The following is a 24,683-nucleotide window of genomic DNA, read 5'->3' as shown; positions in this document are numbered from 1 at the left end:
AACTCTGTGTGTAAACTATACAGGAAAAATGTATTATAATAAACAATGATGTTCTAGGATCTCTGAATTGTCCTGGATTTCTTATCAAATGTTTTTCCGAATCAACCACGACTTCCGTGATGTCCTCAGCCGCGGATCAACCAAATCATGTCCTCCGAATAGTTGTCTTTCATTTGCGTATCAAATCCTATCATATGAGATGTTGAAGGATCTCCAAATTGTCCTGGAGTTTGAATCAAAAGGTCTACCGAATCAACCACGACTTCCATTATGTCCACAGCCCCGGTATCAACCCAATCGTGTCCTCCGAGTATTTGTTTATCATTTGCGTCTAAAAACCAAACCATATGAGAAGTTATAATATCTCCAAATTGTCCTGGAGTTCTTATAAAATGTTTTACCACAACATGGGTACATATACACCTGGGGATACCTTCGCTGACCCCAGGGGGTACCCCGGACAAAAATGCGTAATGACGGATATATTACAATTCCAAAAAAAAAAGTTTGATGAAGTTTTGATAATTGTATAAGTTTTTATTTCAAAACTTTTTATCGTACATAATATGCACGACAATCTGTATATTATTGAATCCTGCCCACCACAACCACACAACCGCACAGTGTATGAATGGCATCGGGACAAAAATGCAAACTAATTTTCAAACACAATCTACCTGATCGAAACAAAATGTTAAATCATATATTAAGAATATGTTTTTTATTTGATTTAATCTTGAATTTAAAGGTTCGGAAGTCTTCATTTAAGAGACATGAAGGCTTTTTCCAAAAATCTCAGTTTCTTCATTGCAAGAGGCTGGAAGCCTCCTTCTATGCGTCTCGAAAGACTCTGTAGCAATTTCGAATTTGAATTGATTGTGCTGCGATTTTGTTGGAAACGATAGACGACGAGATTTATTGCTCTACTGAATATACGCGACGATATTACAGTACGATGCGTTCGAATTTTTATTTGCGACTGACTCTCTAATTCTACAGCAGGTAATTTATATAATCAAATGGAATGATAGGGACGAAGATTGATATCGATCGGCTTTCCGATCGAATGCTGCTAATGCTAAGAGCTGATAAGAAAGAAGAGTTGAGAGTGAGAGAATCAACACACTATCGTTTTCTAGCAGTTTGTGCTTCCACGGACTACGATACTACTTTAGATTTTGAATTCAACATGCCGGCCACCGTGAAAATGTTAATTTTAACGACTCCGGATTATTTCATAACCGGCGGGCAACACATGCCAAAGTCTATCCTTACTTGCTATCGAATTCACTAGTAAATATTTCTCTATAATTTTAATTTGATCACTTCGTTGGGTTCTCCTTCTGCTTTCGATGCGATTGTTGCGGCTTCGACGACAGGCTTCGTTTTCGTTCGGTTATATTCGTATCAGGATCGTGTGTTTGTTTACGCCACCACGTGTTACTTCGGCGACATCTCGGGACTGAATGGGTCAAAGCCATGTGACTTCTCGGCTGACATGGTCGATCCTTCAGTTTGCTGCAGCTCACGGTAACCTGGATGCTGACAGGGTTTCTGTTACTCATCCGTCTCCTTCGTCGGCTGCGTCGTCCTCGCCTAGACTCCTCATTCTGTAATCAAACATAGACGGCTTTTTCAAACAGTAAATGAAGAAAATAAGAAACACTTAACTGGGACGGAGGCAACCGGCCTCCACGGGTCCGTTTCCGGACGATGACCGTTGGCAGCGAAGTACTGAGCGTACTTGTGCGGAATGGAGAATCGAGTTACCAAGCGACGGCATCCTTCGAGCGACGATGTAACGAACAATACTTCCTTCGAGCGACGACTTGGCAAGCTAGACATCCTTCGGTTGGCGGTTAAGCGAGCGAGGCTTCCTTCTAGGTTGATTTTGATTTCGATGGCGATACGAGGCAGTTGCTGAGCTAGCTTCCTCAGATCTATGCATTTCACCTAGCAAATTCACAAGTCTATCGGACATACCGTGAATGCATTGGATCAGATGCAGACCGTTGAGAAGCCGCCAACTGGAACCTCGGTGGGCGGGTTGATGCAAACGATGCCATCGCAGACGCAGGGAGACAAAACATTCCATTAGTTTTTTGAAATACAATTGAAACAAAACGACATACATGGACGGGAGTTCTTTCGAGATCCCGGTGGTGCGCAGTAGAGGACTGCGATTGGTGGAAGGATTTCAGTTTCCTTCAGGTGGGTCGACAGCACCGCCATCATCGAGTTGATTAGGCAACACAGATTTTGGATATTCCTCGGCGGTATTCGCCGTCTTTCGTGCGCACATCGACGACTCGAATGCAATTGTCATCTCCCATGAAGATCTTCGTGATCCGCCCTATTCTCCACTTCAGTGGAGGAAGGTTCTCCTCCTTGACCAGAACCAAAGTTCCGACCTTTATGTTGTTACGCCGCTGAGTCCAACGCGTACGGGGTTGTAACCCGGACAAGTATTCGGACTGCCATTGGTTCCAAATTCTTCGGACGTACTCCTGAGTCTGTTGGTATCGGTCTAGTCGGTTTGTCGGGATGCTGTTTAGACTGGGCTCCGGTATAGCAGTAAGGGACCTATGCACCAAGAAATGCCCCGGTGTGAGCACCTCCAGATCATTTGGATCGGATGTTAGCTGTGTCAACGGACGAGAGTTTAGGCAGCTCTCGACTTGGGCTAAAACAGTCTGAAATTCGTCCTGGTAGAGGATCACATTGCCCACAGTTCTGCGTAGATGGCTCTTCATAGACTTTACTGCGGCTTCCCAGAGTCCTCCGAAATTCGGGGACCTGGGAGGTATGAATTTAAAAGTTATTCCGTCTTCCGAACAGCTGCGAGAAACTTGGTCCTGGTGCTGTTGCGACCGAAACAAGCGAGCTAGCTCTTTTAGCTCTCGCTTAGCACCTTGAAAGTTGAGGGCGTTGTCGCACTCGATCATTTCGGGTTTGCCCCGACGTGCCACGAATCGTTTGAGTGCCGCAATGAATGCATTGGTGGTCAAATCGGATACACATTCCAGATGCACTGCCTTTGTTACGAGGCAGACAAACACAGAGACATAGCACTTGATGGCAGTAGCACGGCGGGTTGGGCGATATGAAAATGGACCACAATAGTCCACTCCAGTATGAGCGAAAGGGAAGGTGGGTGTAACACGTTCTACCGGTAGTTCTCCCATTAGCTGCTCTAAGACCTTGGGTTTGCACCGGAAGCATGTGGTACATGCGTGAACTACTCGACGAGAGAAATTCCGTATACGAAGCGGTCAAAACCGTTCCTGTATGACAAGAAGAAGCTGCGATCCGGTGTGTAGGAGTTTCCGGTGGTAGTGCACCATTACTATTTCTGTGAGACGATGCTTGTCCGGCAGGATTATAGGGTGGCGTTGGTCATACGGAACAGGGGCGTGACGTAACCGGCCACCTACACGGATCACACCATCTACGAGGATTGGGAACAGTGCCTTCAAGCGAGAATTGGACTTAACTTGTCCATTTCGAGAGATCTCCGCCAAGTCTTGGGCGAAGTGTTCCTGTTGAGCGATTTTGACGAGTAGCAGCGTAGCATAATTGATTTCCGCGGTCGAGAGAAATCCAATGCGACGGTTTATTCTATCTTTGGCTCTTGAGTTGTGAGCAAATCTTTGTAGCCAAGCTACAGTTCGAACGAGTTTAGAGTACGTGGAATACAACAAAAATAACTCGTTTGGTACTTGTATTTGCATAGGAAGCGATACCGTTCGTTCTTCAAGCTCTTCGGGACTGAAGTTTCGGTTTGTCGGCCGCCCCAGTGGCGGCCAAAAGCGTGATGGTTGCGATAACCAATCTGGTCCATGCCACCAGCCTGTGTAGTTTTGCAGCTGTTCTGGACACATTCCTCGGGAGATTATGTCTGCCGGGTTTTCCGAGCCAGGAACATGCGACCACATGCCATCCGCCGTGATACGCTGGATTTCGGAACACCTGTTTGCGACAAACGTTTTCCAACGTGAGGGACTGGCTGTAATTTGGTAAAGCGTGATTTCCGAATCCGTCCAGAAGAAGTTCTGGGCCTTAAGTTTCAGACTGAACTCGACCTTCTCGAATAAGTGGCTTAATAGCAGGGCTCCACACAGTTCCAAACGTGGAAGACTGACGATTCCTGCTCTTTTGCTTTTGCCATTTGGTGCTATTTTGATTTAGCGGTAAGCAGGTTGACATGGATGCTGCCTGTCGACGACACAGCACGGAGATATATGCAGGCCCTGTACGCTCTCCGATGCATCGGAGAATCCATGGACTTCTAAACTCACAACTCCGGTAGTTGCAACGACCCATCGAGGGATTCTGAGGGCCGCCAGGTGCTGAAAGCTATCCCGAAGTTCCAGCCACTGATGTTGACGATTTTCGTTTAGCGGTTCCTTCCAATCACAGCCATCTCGCCATAGATCTTGGAGAAACAACTTTGCTTGTACCAGCACTGGCCCAGCTAGACCCAATGGATCAAACAGGCGGGCGATATCCGAAAGTACTATCTGCTTGGTCACTGGCAGCTGTGTGTTGTAATTTGGAACATTAAACTGCAACTCATCCGAAATAGTATCCCATTGTAATCCTAACGCCTTTATGGGAGCAGCAGCAGAGTCGAGTTCGAAAAGGGTGCGCTCATCTCTCAGGTGTGGTGGAATGACTGCTAAAACAGCCGCGCTGTTCGACGCCCATTTCCGCAGGGGTAGACCAGCGGAATTAGTCAGGTCGATTAGCTGTTGACAGAGCTCCTGACCTTCTTCGATACTATCTGTTCCAGTAAGCATGTCATCCATATAAAAGTCACGCCCAAGAACCAATGCTGCCTCTGGATGACTACCGGACCCATCTTCAGCTAATTTCTGAAGACATTTAGTCGCGAGGTACGGAGCCGAAGATGTTCCGTACGTAACCGTTGTAAGTTGAAACGTTTGCAGCGGTTGGGTTGCGGAATCTCTCCATCGAATCCGTTGTAATTGATGATCACACTTCCTCACCCTGATTTGCCGGTACATTTTTCAATGTCGGCGATGATTGCAAACTGCGGCATCCGGAATCTCAGAACGATAGACAACAAATCATCTTGGATGACAGGACCAACCAGAAGCGCGTCGTTGAGTGAGACACCGCTGTCGCTTGAGCATGACGCATCGAAAACCACACGTAATTTCGTGGTGATACTGTCAGGTCTGACGATGCAGTGGTGAGGCAGATAGTACGATGGAAGTGTATGGGTTTCCGCATCCGATATAGGCTGCATATGTCCGAGTTGCACGTACTCGTGTATGAAAGCAGTGTATGCTTCCTTTAGCGCAGGAGTAGCGTTCAACCGACGCTCAAGCGAGTAGAAACGACGATCTGCAATATCTTTAGAACTCCCAAGCATGGAAATCACTGAAGACTTCGTCGGTAGAGCGACGATGAAACGACCAGACGGATCCCTTTCGACTGTTTTTCAAAAACTTTTCACATTCATCCTCTTCTACAGAGTGAGTGCTAAACGTGCGACACGATTCAATTTCCCAGAACCGTGATAGTTGATCTTCAATCGTTGGGCTAGGTGCCACGTGTGCAAAATTCGATACCGAGGCAGAAGGTATCTTTGCTTGAACCTTCCCGGATACTACCCATCCTAAGGCAGTATTCTGCAACACAGGATCTCCGCCTCCATGCTTAATTTGACCATCTCGTAGAAGGTCGTAGAAAATGTCAACGCCGAGAATCAGATCGATTGTGCCAGGTTGATCGAATGTGGGATCTGCTAATACGACGTCTGACGGCCATCTCGATCGGCAAATATCAACAGCTTGATTTGGCAGTTCTAATGTCAACTTTGGAAGTACATGGAACTTCCAATTATCCTCGAAATCAGCACAGTGAGACTGAATGCGAATGATGGTTGTGTGTTTGGAAGAAGTAGACGAAAGGCCTACACCGCTGATTGGGACGAACTCCTTTGTGCGACGAAGCTTCAGTTTTTGTACAATATTCTCCGAAACGAAATTGAGCTGCGATCCGGAATCCAACAATGCGCGGGCCCACAATGAGAAGCCAGATGAAGAGAATACTTTCACCAGAGCCGTCGACAAAAGAACAGTTGCAGGAACGATATGCTCGGCTTCGGTGACAGGTATCGAAAAGTGGCTGGTTTGTGGGGCAGGGACCGCGTAGGCTGGGGTTGGCTTTCCGGTTGCAGAGGCTGTTTGCTCGATGAAGCAGACTGCTGACGGTTGGTCTGAGTGTACGAGAACGAAGTCTGTGGATCTGTTGGTTTGGTAGGTGGAATCGATTGGCTATTTGGGACGATGGGTCTTTGATGCAGCATTGTGTGGTGTCTTTGCTGACAAACACGACAAGTTCCACTCATACAGGCTTTGACGAGATGCGAAGGTGACAAACAGTTAATGCACAGAGCGTTTTTCTTAGTGGCTTCAAACCGTTGAACAGGAGTCATTTTTCGAAACACTTCGCATTGATAGGGTGAGGGGCCAACTGTTTACAGAAGGGCATGATTTCTGAGGGGTTACGGTTGCGTGAGCGACGTTCAGCTTAGTGGGATGTGAGGGGGAGCGGTGTGTGGATGAGCGAGAAGAATCGGTCGGTCGACCTTTGGACGCGTCAAGGGATTGCAGTACCAGACTATGATTGCGCAGGAAATTCACGAGATCGGTGTAACTAGGAACCAGTGTAGATTTCCGGTGGGTTTCCCAATGGCGGAGAGTTGCAGGATCCAAACGAGAACTCAGCATAAACACCAACAATGTACTCCAGTTGGCTGTTCGTTCTCCCGTCTTCTCCAGCATTTTCAAATTGCGCTCGAACGTATCGATCAAGCGATTCAAAGACTCGTGACACTCTTTTTTGACAGGATCGGCCGTGAAAAGCGCTTCAACGTATGACTTTACGATCAGGTATTTATTTTCAAAGCGCTTCTCAAGAAGTTCCCACGCCACAGCATAATTATCGGAGGTCACTTCTATCACCTCAACTACGCGCTTCGCCTCCTTCGAGAGGGACGAAAGAAGGTAAGAAAATTTGTCCACGTCGCTAAGATGGGTATTTGACGCAATCAGCGACTGGAACGAGTCTCGAAAAGAAGGCCACTCCCTAATAGTGCCATCAAAATGGGCAGTTTGATCTCCGGCAGCTTAACCTGAATTTGCTGCGCCGGAATAGGTACGACTCCTCTGGATGCGTTACCCTTAAGTTGAATTTTGGACAGAATGAATCCTCTTGAATGGCTCTTGCCTCTCTATTCGCTTGTTCAATTGATTGAGGTTCAACTGAAGGCCCCTTTTGCGATTGTTGTAGTGCGTCTGCCTCCAGCCTTTGCTTAAGATCATTTTGGAATTCATCTGAAACCTCTAGCTGCAACCTAGTATCTTTATAATCATCAAAAATCTCCTCGAGACGCTCTTTCCACCCCTCGAGCATGACACTGTCCCTTTCATCTTGGTACTCGTCAACCAGATGAGCCAGATTCCGCAAAGAATCCCGACAGAAACGTTCTCCCTTTGCCAACCTTCTTAAATTCGGGGCCATAGCGCGCACTAAAACAATCGCAGATGATGTGTATATGCAGGTTTTTGCCAAGTTCCACCCAAAATGCCAAAATTCCGTGATTTGTATCCAATCAGATCATGCAAAATTCTCGAAAACTTCAGCGATACGGGAAATCTTTCAAAAGTGATTATTTCCTCGCGATCGGATTACATACAGCATGCAGTACTTACAATCGTCGATGATGTACCCAAGCCAACCCACGCGGTAATGCCCAAGCCACGTCTGCTCACTGTTGCTATAGAACGCCACCGTCAAAGGTGATCGGAAACAATGCAGCAATAGACCAGCTTCACAATCGAGAGATGGCTTCGATGATTGCACACTATCAGCGACCGTTAGCACCAACAACTATGGTTTCGCAATAACTACACTGTACGCGGAGGTAATTGTTCGAGATACGTTCATTTATTCACAGTTCGCATATGCTTGATCTTTAGTTCTTATCACTTAATTCCACTTTGCCAATCCGAACCGACGTAGACAAAATCGCGAACACAATATCCAACAGCAAACAATCCGGTTCGAAGGACCATTTTTTATGTAGCAATTTCGAATTTGAATTGATTGTGCTGCGATTTTGTTGGAAACGATAGACGACGAGATTTATTGCTCTACTGAATATACGCGACGATATTACAGTACGATGCGTTCGAATTTTTATTTGCGACTGACTCTCTAATTCTACAGCAGGTAATTTATATAATCAAATGGAATGATAGGGACGAAGATTGATATCGATCGGCTTTCCGATCGAATGCTGCTAATGCTAAGAGCTGATAAGAAAGAAGAGTTGAGAGTGAGAGAATCAACACACTATCGTTTTCTAGCAGTTTGTGCTTCCACGGACTACGATACTACTTTAGATTTTGAATTCAACAGACTCCTTTCAAAAGGTTTAGAAGCCTTCTTCCAAGAGGCACCTTTCAAGAAGCTCGGAAGCCTCCTTCTACGCGTCTTGGAAGCCTTTTTCTACACGTCTCGAAAGCCTCCTTCCAACACAGAAAAAAAACTATGCAATAAATTGTAATGCGCTGATCTATCTGAAAAGCGGCTTATTTTCTTTAAAATGAGAGTAAAAATCGTCTTCGTAAAAAGTTTGTATTTTATGTAAAAGTATTTTGTTTCGATGCTGTGTGTAAAATTAAAAGTACGCGCTTTCGTCATAGATGTTCAAAAAACGTTAAATCACTTTACGTAAACAACACATAAGTGCTGTCCAATGAGAGCTTGAAGTAGCTCGAAGTTTCTCCCTGTCCTGCTCATGCCCATTTATTGACAAAAAAGAACGAGCAGGACGGGAACAACTTCGAGCTACTTCGAGCTGCTCATTGGACAGCACTATAGTCGGTGCTGTGACACCGAACGATGGAAAGAGAAAACAAATGTTTGTATTTTTCTTCACTCACAAACAAACAGTTTGTTTTCTTCTTTGAAAATTCTCAATCGAACAAAAATTGTGCAGCCGACTTAAATCGCGCTATGGTCAAGGTTTTGGTGGTAAGTATCACTTTAATCAAGACTTTAATACATTAAAAAAGTGTCACTTGAGATGTTGATTATGAAAGTTATGAAAACTTATGAAAGTTATCAAAGACGTTATTAAAAATTTATTCACAGCATCTTTCCGACTCTTTTATTCTTCCGGCGCAGCAAACTTCACCCGATATGGTGATGGTGAAACCTCGGGTGAAACCGAGCGCCCAACTTTCCTGCAGTGGCCACCTAATCAGCATGGTCTTAAATCAACATATCGGGAATAATCTATGGAAAACTGACGTCGCCTGGATATCAATTCTCACCCAAATTAGTAAATTAATTGTGCTAATGTAAAATAAAAACTAACAATTACCAATAACAAGAATCCATAAATTTTCCCTATTAAATTCTATAAAGGATTGACAATATTAAAAAATTATAAGTTAAACTTACTTTTTACGAATACTTTTAATTCGTACTTTTATTTTTCATAGTTTCTATTTGACAGTTCTACAATTGTGGCTCGGTAATCTCCTTCCAAGAGGCTCGGAAGCCTCCTTCCAAGAGGCTCGGAAGCCTCTTTCCAAGAGGCTCGGAAGACTCCTTCCAAGAGGGTCGGAAGCCTGTTTCCAAGAGGCTCGGAAGCCTCCTTCCAAGAGGCTCGGAAGCCTGTTTCCAAGAGGCTCGGAAGCCTCCTTCCAAGAGGGTCGTAAGCCTCCTTCCAAGAGGCTCGGAAGCCTGCTTCCAAGAGGCTCGGAAGCCTGCTTCCAAGAGGCTCGGAAGCCTCCTTCCAAGAGGCTCGGAAGCCTCCTTCCAAGAGGCTCGGAAGCCGCCCTCCAAAACGCCCGGAAGCCTCCGACCAAAGATCTCGGAGGCCGCCGTCCCATAAACACGGAAGGCTCCTTCCAAGAGGCTCGGAAGCCTCCTTCCAAGAGGCTCGGAAGCCTCCTTCCAAGAGGCTCGGAAGCCTCCTCGCAAGAGGCTCGGAAGCCTCCTTCCAAGAGGCCCGGAAGCCTCCTTCCAAGAGGCTCGGAAGCCTCCTTCCAAGAGGCCTGGAAGCCTCCTTCACGCGGCTCGGAAGCCTCCTTCAAGAGGCTCGGAAGCCTCCTTCCAAGAGGCTCGGAAGCCTCCTTCCAAGAGGCTCGGAAGCCTCCTTTCAAGAGGCTCGGAAGCCTCCTTCCAAGAGGCTCGGAAGCCTCCTTCCAAGAGGCTCTGGAAGCCTCCTCCAAGAGGCTCGGAAGCCTCCTTCCAAGAGGCTGGAAGCCTCCTTCCAAGAGGCTCGGAAGCCTCCTTCCAAGAGGCCTCGGAAGCCTCCTTCCAAGAGGCCTGGAAACCTCCTCCAAGAGGCTCGGAAACCTCCTTCCAAGAGGCCTGGAAGCCTCCTTCCAAGAGGCTCGGAAGCCTCCTTCCAAGAGGCCTGGAAGCCTCCTTCCAAGAGGCTCGGAAGCCTCCTTCCAAGAGGCTCAAGCCTCCTTCCAAGAGGCTCGGAAGCCTCCTTCCAAGAGGCTCAGGAAGCCTCCTTCCAAGAGGCCTGGAAGCCTCCTCCAAGAGGCTCAGAAGCCTCCTTCCAAGAGGCTCGGAAACCTCCTTTCGAGAGGCTCGAAGCCTCCTTTCAAGAGGCTCGGAAGCCTCCTTCCAAGAGGCTCGGAAGCCTCCTTCCAAGAGGCTCGGAAGCCTCCTTCCAAGAGGCTCGGAAGCCTCCTTCCAAGAGGCTCGGAAGCCTCCTTCCAAGAGGCTCGGAAACCTCCTTTTAAGAGGTTTGGAAACCTCCTTTTAAGAGGCTTGAAAACCTCCTTTTAAGAGGTTTGGAAACCTCCTTTCAGGAGGCTCGGAAGCCCCCTTCCAAGAGGCCTGGAAGCCTCCTTCCAAGAGGCTCAAGCCTCCTTCCAAGAGGCTTGGAAGCCTCCTTCCAAGAGGCTCGGAAGCCTCCTTCCAAGAGGCTCGGAAGCCACCTTCCAAGAGGCCTGGAAGCCTCCTTTCAAGAGGCCTGGAAGCCTCCTTTCAAGAGGCCTGGAAGCCTCCTTTCAAGAGGCCTGGAACCCTCTTTCAAGAGGCTCGGAAGCCTCCTTCCAAGAGGCCTGGAAGCCTCCTTCCAAGAGGCCTGGAAGCCTCCTTCCAAGAGGCCTGGAAGCCTCCTTCCAAGAGGCCTGGAAGCCTCCTTCCAAGAGGCCTGGAAACCTCCTTCCAAGAGGCCTAGAAACCTCCTTCCAAGAGGCCAGGAAGCCACATTTCAAGAGGCCTGGAAACCTCCTTTCAAGAGGCCTGGAAGCCTCCTTTTAAGAGGCCTGGAAGCTTCCTTTCAAGAGGCTCAGGAAGCCTCCTTCCAAGAGGCTCGGAAGCCTCCTTCCAAGAGGCCTGGAAGCATCCTTCCAAGAGGCTGGAAGCCTCCTTCCAAGAGGCTCGGAAGCCTCCTTCCAAGAGGCTCGGAAGCCTCCCTCCAAGAGGCTCAGAAGCCTCCTTCCAAGAGGCTCGAAAGCCTCTTTCCAAGAGGCTCGGAATCCTCCCTCCAAGAGGCTCGGAAGCCTCCTTCCAAGAGGCTCGGAAGCCTCCCTCCAAGAGGCTCAGAAGCCTCCTTCCAAGAGGCTTGGAAGCCTCCTTCCAAGAGGCCTGGAAGCCTCCTCCAAGAGGCTCGGAAGCCTCCTTCCAAGAGGCTCGGAAGCCTCCTTCCAAGAGGCCTGGAAGCCTCCTCCAAGAGGCTCGGAAGCCTCCTTCCAAGAGGCTCGGAAGCCTCCTTCCAAGAGGCTCGGAAGCCTCCTTCCAAGAGGCTCGGAAGCCTCCTTCCAAGAGGCTCGGAAGCCTCCTTCCAAGAGGCTCGGAAGCCTCCTTCCAAGAGGCTGGGCAGCCTCCTTCCAAGAGGCTTGGAAGCCTCTGTCCGAGGGGCTCGGAAGCCTCCTTCCAAGAGGCTCGGAAGCCTCCTTCCAAGAGGCTCGGAAGCCTCCGTCCAAGAGGCTCGGAAGCCTCCTTCCAAGAGGCTCGGAAGCCTCCTTCCAAGAGGCTCGGAAGCCTCCTTCCAAGAGGCTCGGAAACCATCTTTCACGAAGCTCAGAAGCCTATTTTCAAGAGGCTTGGAAGCCTCCTTTCGAAAGGCTCCGAAGCCTCTTTCTAAGAGGCTCGGAAGCCTCCTTTCAAGAGACTCGGAAGCCTCCTCCCAGGAGGCTCGGAAACCTCCTTTCAAGAGGCTAGGAAGCCAACTTTCAAGAGGCTCGGAAGCCTCCTTCCAAGAGGCTCGGAAACCTCCTTCCAAGAGGCTCGGAAACCATCTTTCACGAAGCTCAGAAGCCTATTTTCAAGAGGCTTGGAAGCCTCCTTTCGAAAGGCTCCGAAGCCTCTTTCTAAGAGGCTCGGAAGCCTCCTTTCAAGAGACTCGGAAATCTCCTCCCAGGAGGCTCGGAAACCTCCTTTCAAGAGGCTAGGAAGCCAACTTTCAAGAGGCTCGGAAGCCTCCTTCCAATAGGCTCGGAAATCTCCTTTCAAGAAGCTCGGAAGCCTCCTTCCAAGAGGTTCGGAAACCATCTTTCACGAAACTCGGAAGCCTACTTTCAAGAGGCTTGCAAGCCTCCTTTCGAAAGGCTCCGAAGCCTCTTTCTGAGAGGCTCAGAAGCCTCCTTTCAAGAGACTCGGAAGCCTCCTTTCAAGAGACTCGGAAGCCTCCTTTTAAGTGGCTCGGAAGCCTTCTTCCAAGAGGCTCGGAAGCCTCCTTTCGGAATGCCGATGCTTCTTTCTAAGAGGCTCGGAAGCCTCGTTTCAAGAGGCTCAGAAACCTCATTTCAAGAGGCTCCAAAACCTACTTTCTAGGGGCTTTTATTAGGCTCGGAAGCTTTCTTCTAAGAAGCTCTGAGTCCTCGAATAGCCCTGAATGTAGAGCTCAAAATATTCATCTTCATGGAGCAACTTCGGTCCGAATTTTGACAAACATCGTAAATATAGAATGACATAGTCAAACGACTACTCCACCAACTCATTCATTCGACTGTCAGTGAGTGTGCTTACTATGTGCAGAAAAAAAACATAATTAGGCTTGTTTACATTGATCTTTACCGTTTAAAGTACCTCGCGGATGAAATTCGGATTCAGTTCTATTTAATAAACTAATTTACTCATTTAAAACGTGTTCAGATTTCAGATTATTTATAAATTTGTAGAAAGTGCCTAAATATTCAATGAGTAATATTCAATCAAATATTGACAGACCAGAACCGACTATGAATGTGTTTGAAAGTGAGCTGACAAGTGACGAAAGGTAGACTTTACCAACAATTTTCGATTATTTCACACTCTGCCTGAATGTCTTGTAGGAAGCTTGATGTATAAACTGAATTTGAATTAGAAAGTTTCACGGAATAATGAAGATTTCAGATAACTTTTTGGAGAGCCTTACATTCCGATAGTTTTCAGATCCCTTTTTCATGTATCTTATGAGTTACGTTACGCTTATTTTCATTTATACCGATATAGTGTTACCAGATTCGGATTGACTAAAAAGAGTACATTTACAAAAAGTGAAATAGAGTACAAAAGAGTACAATTCGTGATTTTTTTATCTATAATTCAAGTTTGATATTGTACCGTTTTGACTCAAATCCCGAACATAACTCCTATTTCGAGCACCTGGATATTAATGACCATTTCGTCATTAATCGCGTGGTTCTTTCCATGGGATGGATGTTGAATTTGATTGTAATCTTAATCTTCCGTACGGAAAACCGATGAAATTTTGAATTCTCGCACGCTGAAACGCCAGTTTTCGGAATATGAGTTATTTTCGGGATTTGAGTCAAAACGGTATAGTTTTGTTAATATTTGTAGGATGAAATTGTATCGTAAATTGTGTATGAATTCAGCAAAATTAACACCGACAGTTATTGTGACAAAATAGCGTGTCAACTGCTTTCGTGAGTTATAAAAGCCATTTTCATTTCTTAGATATAAGTGAAAAAGTTGAAGAGCTATTTATAGAATAAATCCCAAAGAAACTATCTAATATTTTCAAATTTATTGGGGAAATTGAAAAGATCAACTCTTCATAGGAAAAATGGTGTATCGTTTTGACTCAAATTCCGAACATGGCTCATATTCTGATTGCTCACTTTTAAATGACCATTTTGGCTTTATTCGTATAATTCTCTCCATAAGATTTTGAATTCATTTGTAATCTTGATCATCAGAACTGAAAACCGAGTTTTAAGGTGCCAAAACGCCAGTGTTCGGAATATCAGTCGTGTTCGGGATTTGAGCCAAAGCGGTATGAAACAGTCCGATATCTGAAGAATAGGTTTAAAAGCTTGAATGAACGCAGTATGATAACGAACGTTTAAATAATGTTCCCAATTTCCATGCATGGTTGGACAATGTTCTCGGTCCAGCTTGCAGTTTGTCAGTGTCATATTTGATTGTCATATGATCGTGTTGGCTTCACAAGTTTTCAAACACTTTATTAAAGAGATTTTCAGCCTAGGGCTGGCTCATCTATTACTTTCCAGAATTTTGTTATCTAAATTTCTCGAAAAAAACTGAAGACCTATCTTAAATTTCGCCGTGTCTAGGAACAGTTAAATAAATTAAATATCATGAAAATAATAAATACGTTCAATTCAAAACGTGACATACACAATCTTAGGGTACTTTTTTGTACCAAGTTGGTACTGACAATATTTAAAAAGAGTACATATGATCATTTTCTCCGAAAAAGAAGAGTGCGTAATTTTTCTGCCCCAAAAAGAGTACATGTACTCTTAAAAGAGTACGTCTGGTAACACTAATACCGAACCAAAAAAAAAACAAGACAAGTGGGTGGTGCTGATATTACAAGTGCCCCTTAGAACAAATGTGAAAACCGCATTCAATTTCGTCATAGTCCCCAAAATTGCCCAATTCATAAGTTCCTATTGTACCAGTTGTGGCACTATTCTTAATTTTGGTTCCTATTGTAGCAAACCCCATTGTTTTCTTATGGGATTCGTTTTAGTCCCACCACTAACTCCCACACTAAAGAGCTCTATGAGAGGCTTCTGGCCCCGCGACTAAAACGGTCAAATTACACTGTCGCGTCGCATCGCGCCGTCGCGTTTACTATAGCTTCACCCTTATAATCAAATAAACAATCGCGGGAAAATAATACAAGCAATGGTAGATCCCAGTGAAACTATTGTTTCTGTGGCTGAAAATTATGAACATAGCGAACATATAGCTTATAGCTGCATATAGCTGCATACTTAGTATTTATACGAGAAAGGCAAAAACATGTATATGTACTATAGTCTACTATACTGCCGTGAATCGCATATTTGTCCCATATGAATAGGAAACCCAGCAAAGATGGGACAGATATGCGATTCACGGCAGTATAGTAGGTTGACGAAATAAAAGACAATTCATTTCATTTCATTTCATTTATTTAGTTAACATCTAAACAGATAACACTGAATCAACAATTTGACGCCACAATACACGGTTCGAGGCTGCATCTCTCCATCCTCGGATACGCCCCACGCTCGCCAAGTCGTTCTGCACCTGGTCTGCCCATCTCGCTCGCTGCGCTCCACGCCGTCTCGTACCTGCCGGATCGGAAGCGAACACCATCTTTGCAGGGTTGCTGTCCGGCATTCTTGCAACATGTCCTGCCCATCGTACCCTTCCGGCTTTAGCTACCTTCTGGATACTGGGTTCGCCGTAGAGTTGGGCGAGCTCATGATTCATTCTTCGCCGCCACACACCGTCTTCTTGCACACCGCCAAAGATGGTCCTAAGCACCCGTCTCTCGAATACTCCGAGTGCTTGCAAGTCCTCCTCGAGCATTGTCCATGTTTCATGTCCGTAGAGGACAACCGGTCTTATAAGCGTCTTGTACATGACACATTTGGTGCGGTGGCGAATCTTTTCGACCGCAGTTTCTTCTGGAGCCCGTAGTAGGCCCGACTTCCACTGATGATGCGCCTTCGTATTTCACGGCTAACGTTGTTGTCAGCCGTTAGCAAGGATCCGAGGTAGACGAATTCCTCGACCACCTCGAAGGTATCCCCGTCTATCGTAACACTGCTTCCCAGGCGGGCCCTGTCGCGCTCGGTTCCGCCCACAAGCATGTACTTTGTCTTTGACGCATTCACCACCAGTCCAACTTTTGTTGCTTCACGTTTCAGGCGGGTGTACAGTTCTGCCACCTTTGCAAATGTTCGGCCGACAATATCCATGTCATCCGCGAAGCAAATAAATTGACTGGATCTATTGAAAATCGTACCCCGGCTGTTACACCCGGCTCTCCGCATGACACCTTCTAGCGCAATGTTGAACAACAGGCACGAAAGTCCATCACCTTGTCTTAGTCCCCGGCGCGATTCGAACGAACTGGAGTGTTCGCCCGAAATCTTCACACAGTTTTGCACACCATCCATCGTTGCTTTAATCAGTCTGGTAAGCTTCGCAGGGAAGCTGTTCTCGTCCATAATTTTCCATAGCTCTACGCGGTCTATACTGTCGTATGCCGCCTTGAAATCAACGAACAGATGGTGCGTTGGGACCTGGTATTCACGGCATTTTTGAAGGATTTGCCGTACAGTAAAGATCTGGTCCGTTGTCGAGCGGCCGTCAACGAAGCCGGCTTGATAACTTCCCACGAACTCGTTCACTAATGGTGACAGACGACGGAAGATGATCTGGGATATCACTTTGTAGGCGGCATTAAGGATGGTGATCGCTCGAAAGTTCTCACACTCCAGTTTGTCGCCTTTCTTGTAGATGGGGCATATAACCCCTTCCTTCCACTCCTCCGGTAGCTGTTCGGTTTCCCAGATTCTGACTATCAGTTTGTGCAGGCAAGTGGCCAGCTTTTCTGGGCCCATCTTGATGAGCTCAGCTCCGATACCATCCTTACCAGCTGCTTTATTGGTCTTTAGCTGTTGAATGGCATCCTTAACTTCCCTCAAGGTGGGGCTGGTTGGCTTCCATCGTCCGCTGAACTGACGTAGTCATCTCCTCCGCTGCCTTGACTTTCACTGCCTGTACTCTCAGCGCCATTCAGATGTTCCTCGTAGTGCTGCTTCCACCTTTCGATCACCACACGTTCGTCCGTCAATATGCTCCCATCCTTATCCCGGCACATTTCGGCTCGCGGCACGAAGCCTTTGCGGGATGCGTTGAGCTTCTGATAGAACTTGCGTGTATCTTGAGAACGGCACAGCTGTTCCATCTCCTCGCACTCCGCTTCTTCCAGGCGGCGTTTCTTCTCCTGAAAAGGCGGGTCTGCTGTCTCCGCTTCCGTCTATAACGTTCCACGTTCTGCCGGGTACCTTGCTGCAGCGCGACCGCCCGCGCTGCGTCCTTCTCCTCCAGAATCTGTCTGCACTCTTCGTCGAACCAATCGTTCCGTCGACTTCGACCCATATACCCGACGTTGTTCTCCGCTGCGTCGTTAATGGCTGCTTTGACTGTATTCCAGCAGTCCTCAAGAGGGGCCCCATCGAGCTCACCCTCTTCCGGCAACGCTGCCTCGAGATGCTGCGCGTATGCAGTGGTGACATCAGGTTGCTTCAGTCGCTCTAGGTCGTACCGCGGCGGTCGTCGGTACCGAACATTGTTGATGACGGATAGTTTTGGGCGCAGTTTAACCATCACCAGATAGTGGTCCGAGTCGATGTTAGCGCCACGATATGTCCTGACGTCGATAATGTCGGAGAAGTGCCGTCCATCAATCAGAACGTGGTCGATTTGTGATTCTGTCTGCAGTGGTGATCTCCAGGTGTACCGATACGGGAGGCTGTGTTGGAAGTAGGTGCTGCGAATGGCCATATTCTTGGAGGCGGCGAAATCAATTAGTCGTAGGCCGTTTTCGTTCGTCAGCCGGTGAGCGCTGAACTTTCCAATAGTCGGTCTAAACTCCTCCTCTTGGCCAACCTGAGCGTTCAAGTCTCCTATGATGATTTTGACGTCGTGGCTTGGGCAGCTGTCGTACTCACGTTCCAGCTGCGCGTAGAATGCGTCCTTATCATCATCAGTGCTTCCGGAGTGTGGGCTATGGACGTTGATTATGCTGAAGTTGAAGAACCGGCCTTTGATCCTCAACTTGCACATTCTTTCATTGATCGGCCACCACCCGATCACGCGCCTTTGCATATCGCCCATCACTATGAAAGCTGTTCCCAGCTCGTGTGTGTTGCCGCAGCTCTGGTAGATGGTATGATTACCTCTAAACGTTCGCACCATTGATCCCTTCCAACAAACCTCCTGCAGCGCTACGATGCCGAATCCACGGTCCTTGAGCACATCGGCGAGTATGCGTGTGCTCCCGATGAAGTTGAGAGATTTGCAGTTCCACGAACCGAGTTTCCAATCGCTAGTCCCTTTTCGTCGCAGTGGTCTTCGCCGATGGTTCCGGTCCGTACTCTCTTGTTGATTGTTGTTGATAAAAGACAAATAATATGCAAAAAACTGATTCTGAGGTCGTGTATAACCTCATAGCTGGGATTGAGGCCAAGGTTCGCCCATTACGATATAAAAGCGAAATACATTAAATTAATGATGCCAAAACTAACTTTTCACTCAAAATTTGGTAATGATCGGATAAAAATTCGAATTTTGAGAATGAATTTTGTGTGTACGGATTTTATACGGAACAGCCTTTAGAACAAGAAAGTGAGATTCATGATAGGGGTTGAACCGTTAAAGGCAACCGAAAGATAGGACCAATAGTGCAAGTGGTTCAAATTACATTCGCTACTCTGATGTTTTGGTCATCGGTCAGCAGTGCATGAATTGTCATACTATATTCTCGCTGTAGATAGTATCAAACGAACAGTTTAAGTGCCAAAAAGAGAATCCTCTGAGCGTGCATTTTGGTTATTATTGTCATCTCGTTTGTCGTAGTAATTGGCTGGGATTTATTTTTAGCTCGTAATTATATAGTTTTCGTCGCACTTGTTGGTAACATGTAGAATAAAACATAACAGAGTATAAATAGGATCACATTTTTAACACACCTCAATTCGTTCAAGGCCATACAACGAGAGTATCCTTTTTAGTTTCTTCATAATACTTATGGACAACCCTGGTCAAGGGATATGGTTTTCCGCAATGTCCGCGATAGTCGTCCAAATCGAGCGAGAAAGCATATATTCCAGCCAGGCGATTTTGCACCGCCCAATCTATTTTAGCCCTGAGTGATCGTTCGTCTTCGTAACCAACCCACTCGATTGTATTGAAGGCATAAGGGCATTGGGCTTTCTCATCCCACTGAACTGTCATATTCGGGAGCATTGTACAAATTTCACAATATCCGAGGTATCCTGGTTCATTGGTGTATTCTCCAGCAGATCCTGCGCCAATGGTTGGGGATCCGACACTATTCCCCTCCGGAGTATCCAGAAGATATGTTCGACCGAACAGCGGGACGCCAAGAACTACTTTACTGGGGAGACAGCCACCGTGTAACCAATGATTGACTCCATTTTCAACGTTAAGTCCTACGAAGTTACCTTCGTCATGTTGACGATCCGACATTGGGCTGTGCACGTCTGCAAAATTATTCCACCATCCACGCAAATCGTAGCCAATAACATGAATGAAGTCCGCTGCCCTGTTAGATAAGTTCATCGTGTCGTGATAAATAATAAATTATTTCAATCTTGTCGAGCATACTCACTCGCAAAGGGCATCGATCTGGTATCCGACATCGAGTCGTGACTTATCCGCCGGTACCTGCACGCTTACTTCCCAATCCCGTCCTGCGTCCGTAAATGCTTTTTGAAGCTCTCGCACCAAATAGTAGAAGTTGTCCTTGTCATTCACACTACCGCCGCGCTCAAAGTTTCCTGGGTACAACCAAACCACTTCTAATCCATCAAATCCGTATTTGTGTAAAAATTTCACTGCACTTGCCACAAATCGCTTTCTCCTATCCCGGGTTTCAGTCATTTTGCTGAACTTCTCACCCCCATGACCCCAACCGCCGATGGCAGCCAGCAGTTTCAAGTTCGGGTGCTTATCTTTCAATGCTGCGAAGCGGCGGAAACCCTTTTCTCCAATATCGAAATCGGGTTGCATTGCAGTTACTTCGTAGGTTTTTTCGTGCACTGCCACAAAGTTATAGACCACGTGAGAACAAAGGTCCCCCGGGATGTCTTCGATCGTGTATGCCCCGTCATTTTGCCGCGTACGGGACCATGTCGTATAATGGCATATAAATCGTCTTCCCTTGACGCTATCGTCAACTAGACCTCTGATTGAGACGATCAACGTCGTGCACAACAATGCGCATGCAAGCGTTCGTGATAATACTGCAAATGAAGCAAATAATTAAAGCAATATACAACAGACTGATCTCTCGCGTTTAAGCTAATGCAAATGAGCACATTTGTTTTATGAACTAAATTAACTGTTGAATCTGAAGGGAATGCGTAACGTGTAGATATATGCGATTGGACAAACTAGTACCTTGGTTGAGTCTCATGATGAAGAAGATTCGATGGTTTACCGGCCGTGTTGGAAATGCAACTGAACGTGAACGACAACAGGTCTTGTCATCCAGACACGCGCTTGACGCGAATGTAGAAAAACTGGAAATGCCACCGATCAGTACTGTTTATAAACATGTTACTTATGGGATTAGTCATTTATAGCTTTAGGGTGCGTGGGAAATAACGGAATGTGAGAATAGTGATTGATCCTTTAAATAAACGAGCCGAATTAATTTATCAGTGAGTGTGAAAAGAGAATCGTGAATTCTCGTAAATGAACATTTTTTAGTGCATAGATTATAAGCAAGTTATAACCACAATTATTGCCAGAATAATTCCTATTCCCTTCACAGGCTTAAAAACCAATGATATACTGGGGTCGCGCGTTTTTTTTTTCAAACGGGTCGCCTTTCTCGCGACTTTTTTACACGAGTTCTGGGATTTACGTGTTTTTACGCGGATTACGTTTTTTTACGGTTTGTTTTCCAAAAGCTCGGAAATCAAAATGTCGAATTGTCAATACAGTCGTTTTTTTTACGTGGATTTCGAACGTGTAACGTATTTACGTGGTATTATGTGGAACGTTTCCTCCGCGTAAATACTGAACTCAGTGCACGCCATAATTGTTTTGCAGATTTTTCCGTCAATTTTGATAAAAGCTCCGCCCTAATCACTACGTTTAACTGTGCTCCTTTTGCGATGTAATTGTCGGATAAAGCAATTGATAAAAGGGCGACCAAACCATATTGATTACATTAAAAATCTATTCTATCTGCTGTTATAATCAGTTTGAAGAACTGCTTTCTTAAATTAATACTGATCTTTTCAAATTAATCGCTCACACATCTAATTTATGAATGGAGAACTACATTATAACTAATATCGATGTCGATTATGGATGATGTATTCATTCAACAGAAGCAGAATAGTTGATGCGTCGCTGACCTGCTCCAAACCGGATTTTATTATGACGCAATTTATTGTCTCGCTTGTGATTAAGCCCTTCTCATTCATGTGAGAGTGCTAGTTAATGGAACAACAAACTTTGAAACATTAATTATGCCTCACATAAAACCTTATGAGAAAGTGATTGGGTGTTTAAAATTGCCAAATTTAGCGTTACCTAATTTGCGAATGAACCTTTATATTGTGTGGTAAGAACAATAATACCCTGGACCCAGAAAATTTGCAATCCGGAAAATCCCCTGGTGGAAGGTGGAGCCAGGAATCGACCCCACAGCATTAAACTTAAAAATACCGTGCCTTTACCTACTAAACTCCACAACTTATGCACAACTTAAACTGAATCACATCAAAGAAACTTGTGAATTGGATCCCGATTTGTCCAATTGTTAAACACGTATTGAAGGGTTACGTGAAACAGAAGCAAAAATTTTCAAAATGATTGGCATATTTCTTTCATTTGAGAAAAGTAATAAGATGATTGCTATTTTCATTGTGTTTTAATCTACATGCAATAAAGATGAAGAAAATAAATACCAAGTCTGACATAAAACAGGAGTTACATTAATGCTGTAAGCCATAAGTACATCGAATGAAATATGATATATCTAATAATTATTATAATCACACTTTTGTGTTTTCTCTGGGCCACGTGACCAAAGTATCCTTCTTAGTTTCTTCGTAGTATTTTGAAATAAGTCTAGTCAATGGATATGCTTTTCCACAAGTACCGCGATAGTCGTCCAAATCAAGTGAGAAAGCATATATTCCAGCCAGACGGTTTTGCACTGCCCAGTCGATTTTTGCTCTCAGTGATCTTTCATCCTCGTATCCAATCCACTCAACTTTGTTAAATGCATATGGACATTGTGCCATCTCATCCCACTGCAATGTCATCTGAGGCAGCAACGGGCAGATTTCACAATAGCCAAGGTATCCTGGTTCGTTTGTGTATTCGCCAGCGGATCCTGCGCCTATAGTTGGGGATCCCACACTGTTGCCTTCCGGTGTATCCAACAGATATGTTCGACCGAACAGCGGGACGCCAAGCACTACTTTACTAGGCAGGCAACCTCCATGTAACCAATGGTTGACTCCATTTTGAACATTTAGCCCTACGAAATTACCTTCATCGTGTGAGCGATCCGCCATTGGGCTATGCACATCTGCAAAATTATTCCACCAGCCGCGTAAATCATAGCCGATAACATGAATAAAATCTGCAACCCTGTTAAATTACATTTGAACAATTAAAATTATTCCTACAAAAAACACTCAAACTTACTCGCAAAGCGCATCGATCTGGTAACCGACATCGAGCCGCGATTTATCCGCTGGGACTTGCACACTAACCTCCCACCCCCGGTTAGCGTCGGAGAAGGCCTTCTGCAGCTCCCGGATTAGATAGTAGAAATTGTCCTTGTCATTAGCGCTGCCGCCGCGCTCAAAATTTCCCGGATACAGCCAGACAACCTCTAACCCATCAAAGCCATATTTATGTAAGAATTTCACAGCACTTGCCACAAACCGTTTCCGTCGATCACGTGTCTCAGTCATCTTGCTGAACTTTTCGCCGCCATGACCCCAACCGCCAATGGCAGCCAACAGTTTCAGGTTCGGAAACTTATCTTTCAACGCGGCGAAACGTCGGAAACCATTTTCTTCAATATCGAAATCGGGTTGCATTGCCGTCACTTCGTACGTACTTTCGTGTACGGCAACGAAGTTGTACACTACATGAGAACACAAATCTCCTGGAATGTCCTCGATCGTGTAGGCCTTCTCACCCTGCCGCGTGCGGGACCATGTCGTGTAATGGCAGATAAATCGCCTTCCTTTCGAGCTATCATCAACGAGGGCGTTCACTTGAATAATCGTTTGCAATAAAATCAAAACTAAAGTTGTGAATGATACTAAAATCGAATTCCGTTTAGTAGACATCTTTTGCACTGAATCCGAATCGCTATGGAATTTGAACAACGTACACGTTTTAATCAGCATTGCGATCTTCCCGAAACCGCGTTTGAAATGCAACTAATTCAGACGACTCGAGCTACAGGACTAGTTTTATGTTGTTATCAACGTATTCTGAAACAGGAAAAACCGGAACGGTTTTGTTGTCAAACAAAATCAAGGCAATGGCGCTTGATTGTCTTCACAGTTGAATAACATGATTTCCCGTTGGCAGAGTATCGAAACCCATCCCCATGGGAATCGTTAGGGGTCACTGTTCGGAGTATATTAGACACATTGATTAATCCTTATTGAAAACTCAAGTTTTGCACATGTTTTAACTATGTGCACCTACTACAAGTTGTTTATTCAAATAAAGTGCATAATATTCAAAGAGACAATATATGCGATACACAAATTCATGTCTCAAATTGAAGTATGATTGTTAAATTGATTAATTTTCAATGCAGATCATATTTCGAGCATGATTCTGGTGCTGGTGCTAATGATAAGAGATGCTAATATTTTCGATTAGGGTTTATGTGAAGCTCTATAATGTGTGCCTTGAAAATTTGTTCACTCACACAAAGCATTACCTCCATTAGACAAACTATGTCGAGATGGGTCGCGCGCCTCTAATAAAGACATTTGATGATTCAAGCCTTTTATTAAATATTGAACAAATAGTTTTTTATTTGACACGCTAGTATTTCGGTAGAACTTAGAATGTAATTAATATTTGTTTAGATGTACGATTTGTATAATAAATGCTGTTATTAAAATACATTGATTTAAAAAAACATGAAATTTGCTACTTGATTGTGCAAGTAATATGTCAATTGAATGGTATTCCACAGTTTTGACGTGAGTATCAATTAGGGGGCTTGTATTTGCTAGAACCGGTTTCAAATAATTTTACGACTATTCTCGAGAGGTTGTTGTGGTTTTACAACACTTGCTAATGTTGGGGCCTTCTTATTCATCAATGGCTCTACATTCCTTCTGAAATTTGGCCTGCTTTCAACTAGCGTTTCCACAGATAATAATAAAAAAAATCTATGTCTGCCATTGTATAAATATGTGGCAAGCACAATGAATACGATATGCTCAAGGAGCTAAGAATGCTTCCCACCTGGACCGAGAGTCGAAATCACATTTGCTCGCATAGGTAACTTGGGACCCGGGGAAGTATTTGCGCGTTCGGTTAACTGGGGGACTGGAGGTTTCGGGATTGGGATTATTCTTTATTGCAAGTATTTTTTACCTGAGAAG

General features: G+C 45.4%; 3 protein-coding genes across 3 annotated transcripts; all 3 read right to left on the bottom strand.

Annotated features, from left to right (window-relative positions):
• Positions 1 to 2,243: 2,243 nt before the first annotated feature.
• On the bottom strand, positions 2,244 to 3,185 carry LOC134206141 (uncharacterized). Its single transcript, XM_062681832.1, has one exon. It carries the CDS (start codon positions 3,183 to 3,185, stop codon positions 2,244 to 2,246), a length of 942 nt encoding a protein of 313 aa, XP_062537816.1.
• Positions 3,186 to 18,803: 15,618 nt separating this feature from the next.
• Positions 18,804 to 20,611, bottom strand: LOC134208356 (endochitinase-like). Its single transcript, XM_062684347.1, has 3 exons — positions 20,473 to 20,611; positions 19,682 to 20,315; positions 18,804 to 19,615 (listed from the first exon to the last, which is right to left on the bottom strand). Exons 1-3 carry the CDS (start codon positions 20,486 to 20,488, stop codon positions 19,030 to 19,032), a joined length of 1,236 nt encoding a protein of 411 aa, XP_062540331.1. The 5' UTR covers positions 20,489 to 20,611; the 3' UTR covers positions 18,804 to 19,029.
• A 1,332-nt stretch (positions 20,612 to 21,943) lies between these two features.
• On the bottom strand, positions 21,944 to 23,552 carry LOC134208355 (endochitinase-like). Its single transcript, XM_062684346.1, has 2 exons — positions 22,744 to 23,552; positions 21,944 to 22,686 (listed from the first exon to the last, which is right to left on the bottom strand). The coding sequence occupies exons 1-2, from the start codon at positions 23,457 to 23,459 to the stop codon at positions 22,083 to 22,085; spliced, it is 1,320 nt and encodes a 439-aa protein (XP_062540330.1). The 5' UTR covers positions 23,460 to 23,552; the 3' UTR covers positions 21,944 to 22,082.
• Positions 23,553 to 24,683: the final 1,131 nt, after the last annotated feature.

Source organism: Armigeres subalbatus, chromosome 1 (genome assembly GCF_024139115.2).
Source record: "Armigeres subalbatus isolate Guangzhou_Male chromosome 1, GZ_Asu_2, whole genome shotgun sequence".
Lineage (NCBI taxonomy): Eukaryota > Metazoa > Arthropoda > Insecta > Diptera > Culicidae > Armigeres > Armigeres subalbatus.
Note: the sequence above shows the minus strand (reverse complement) of the source record. Positions and strands in the feature narration are given on the sequence as shown.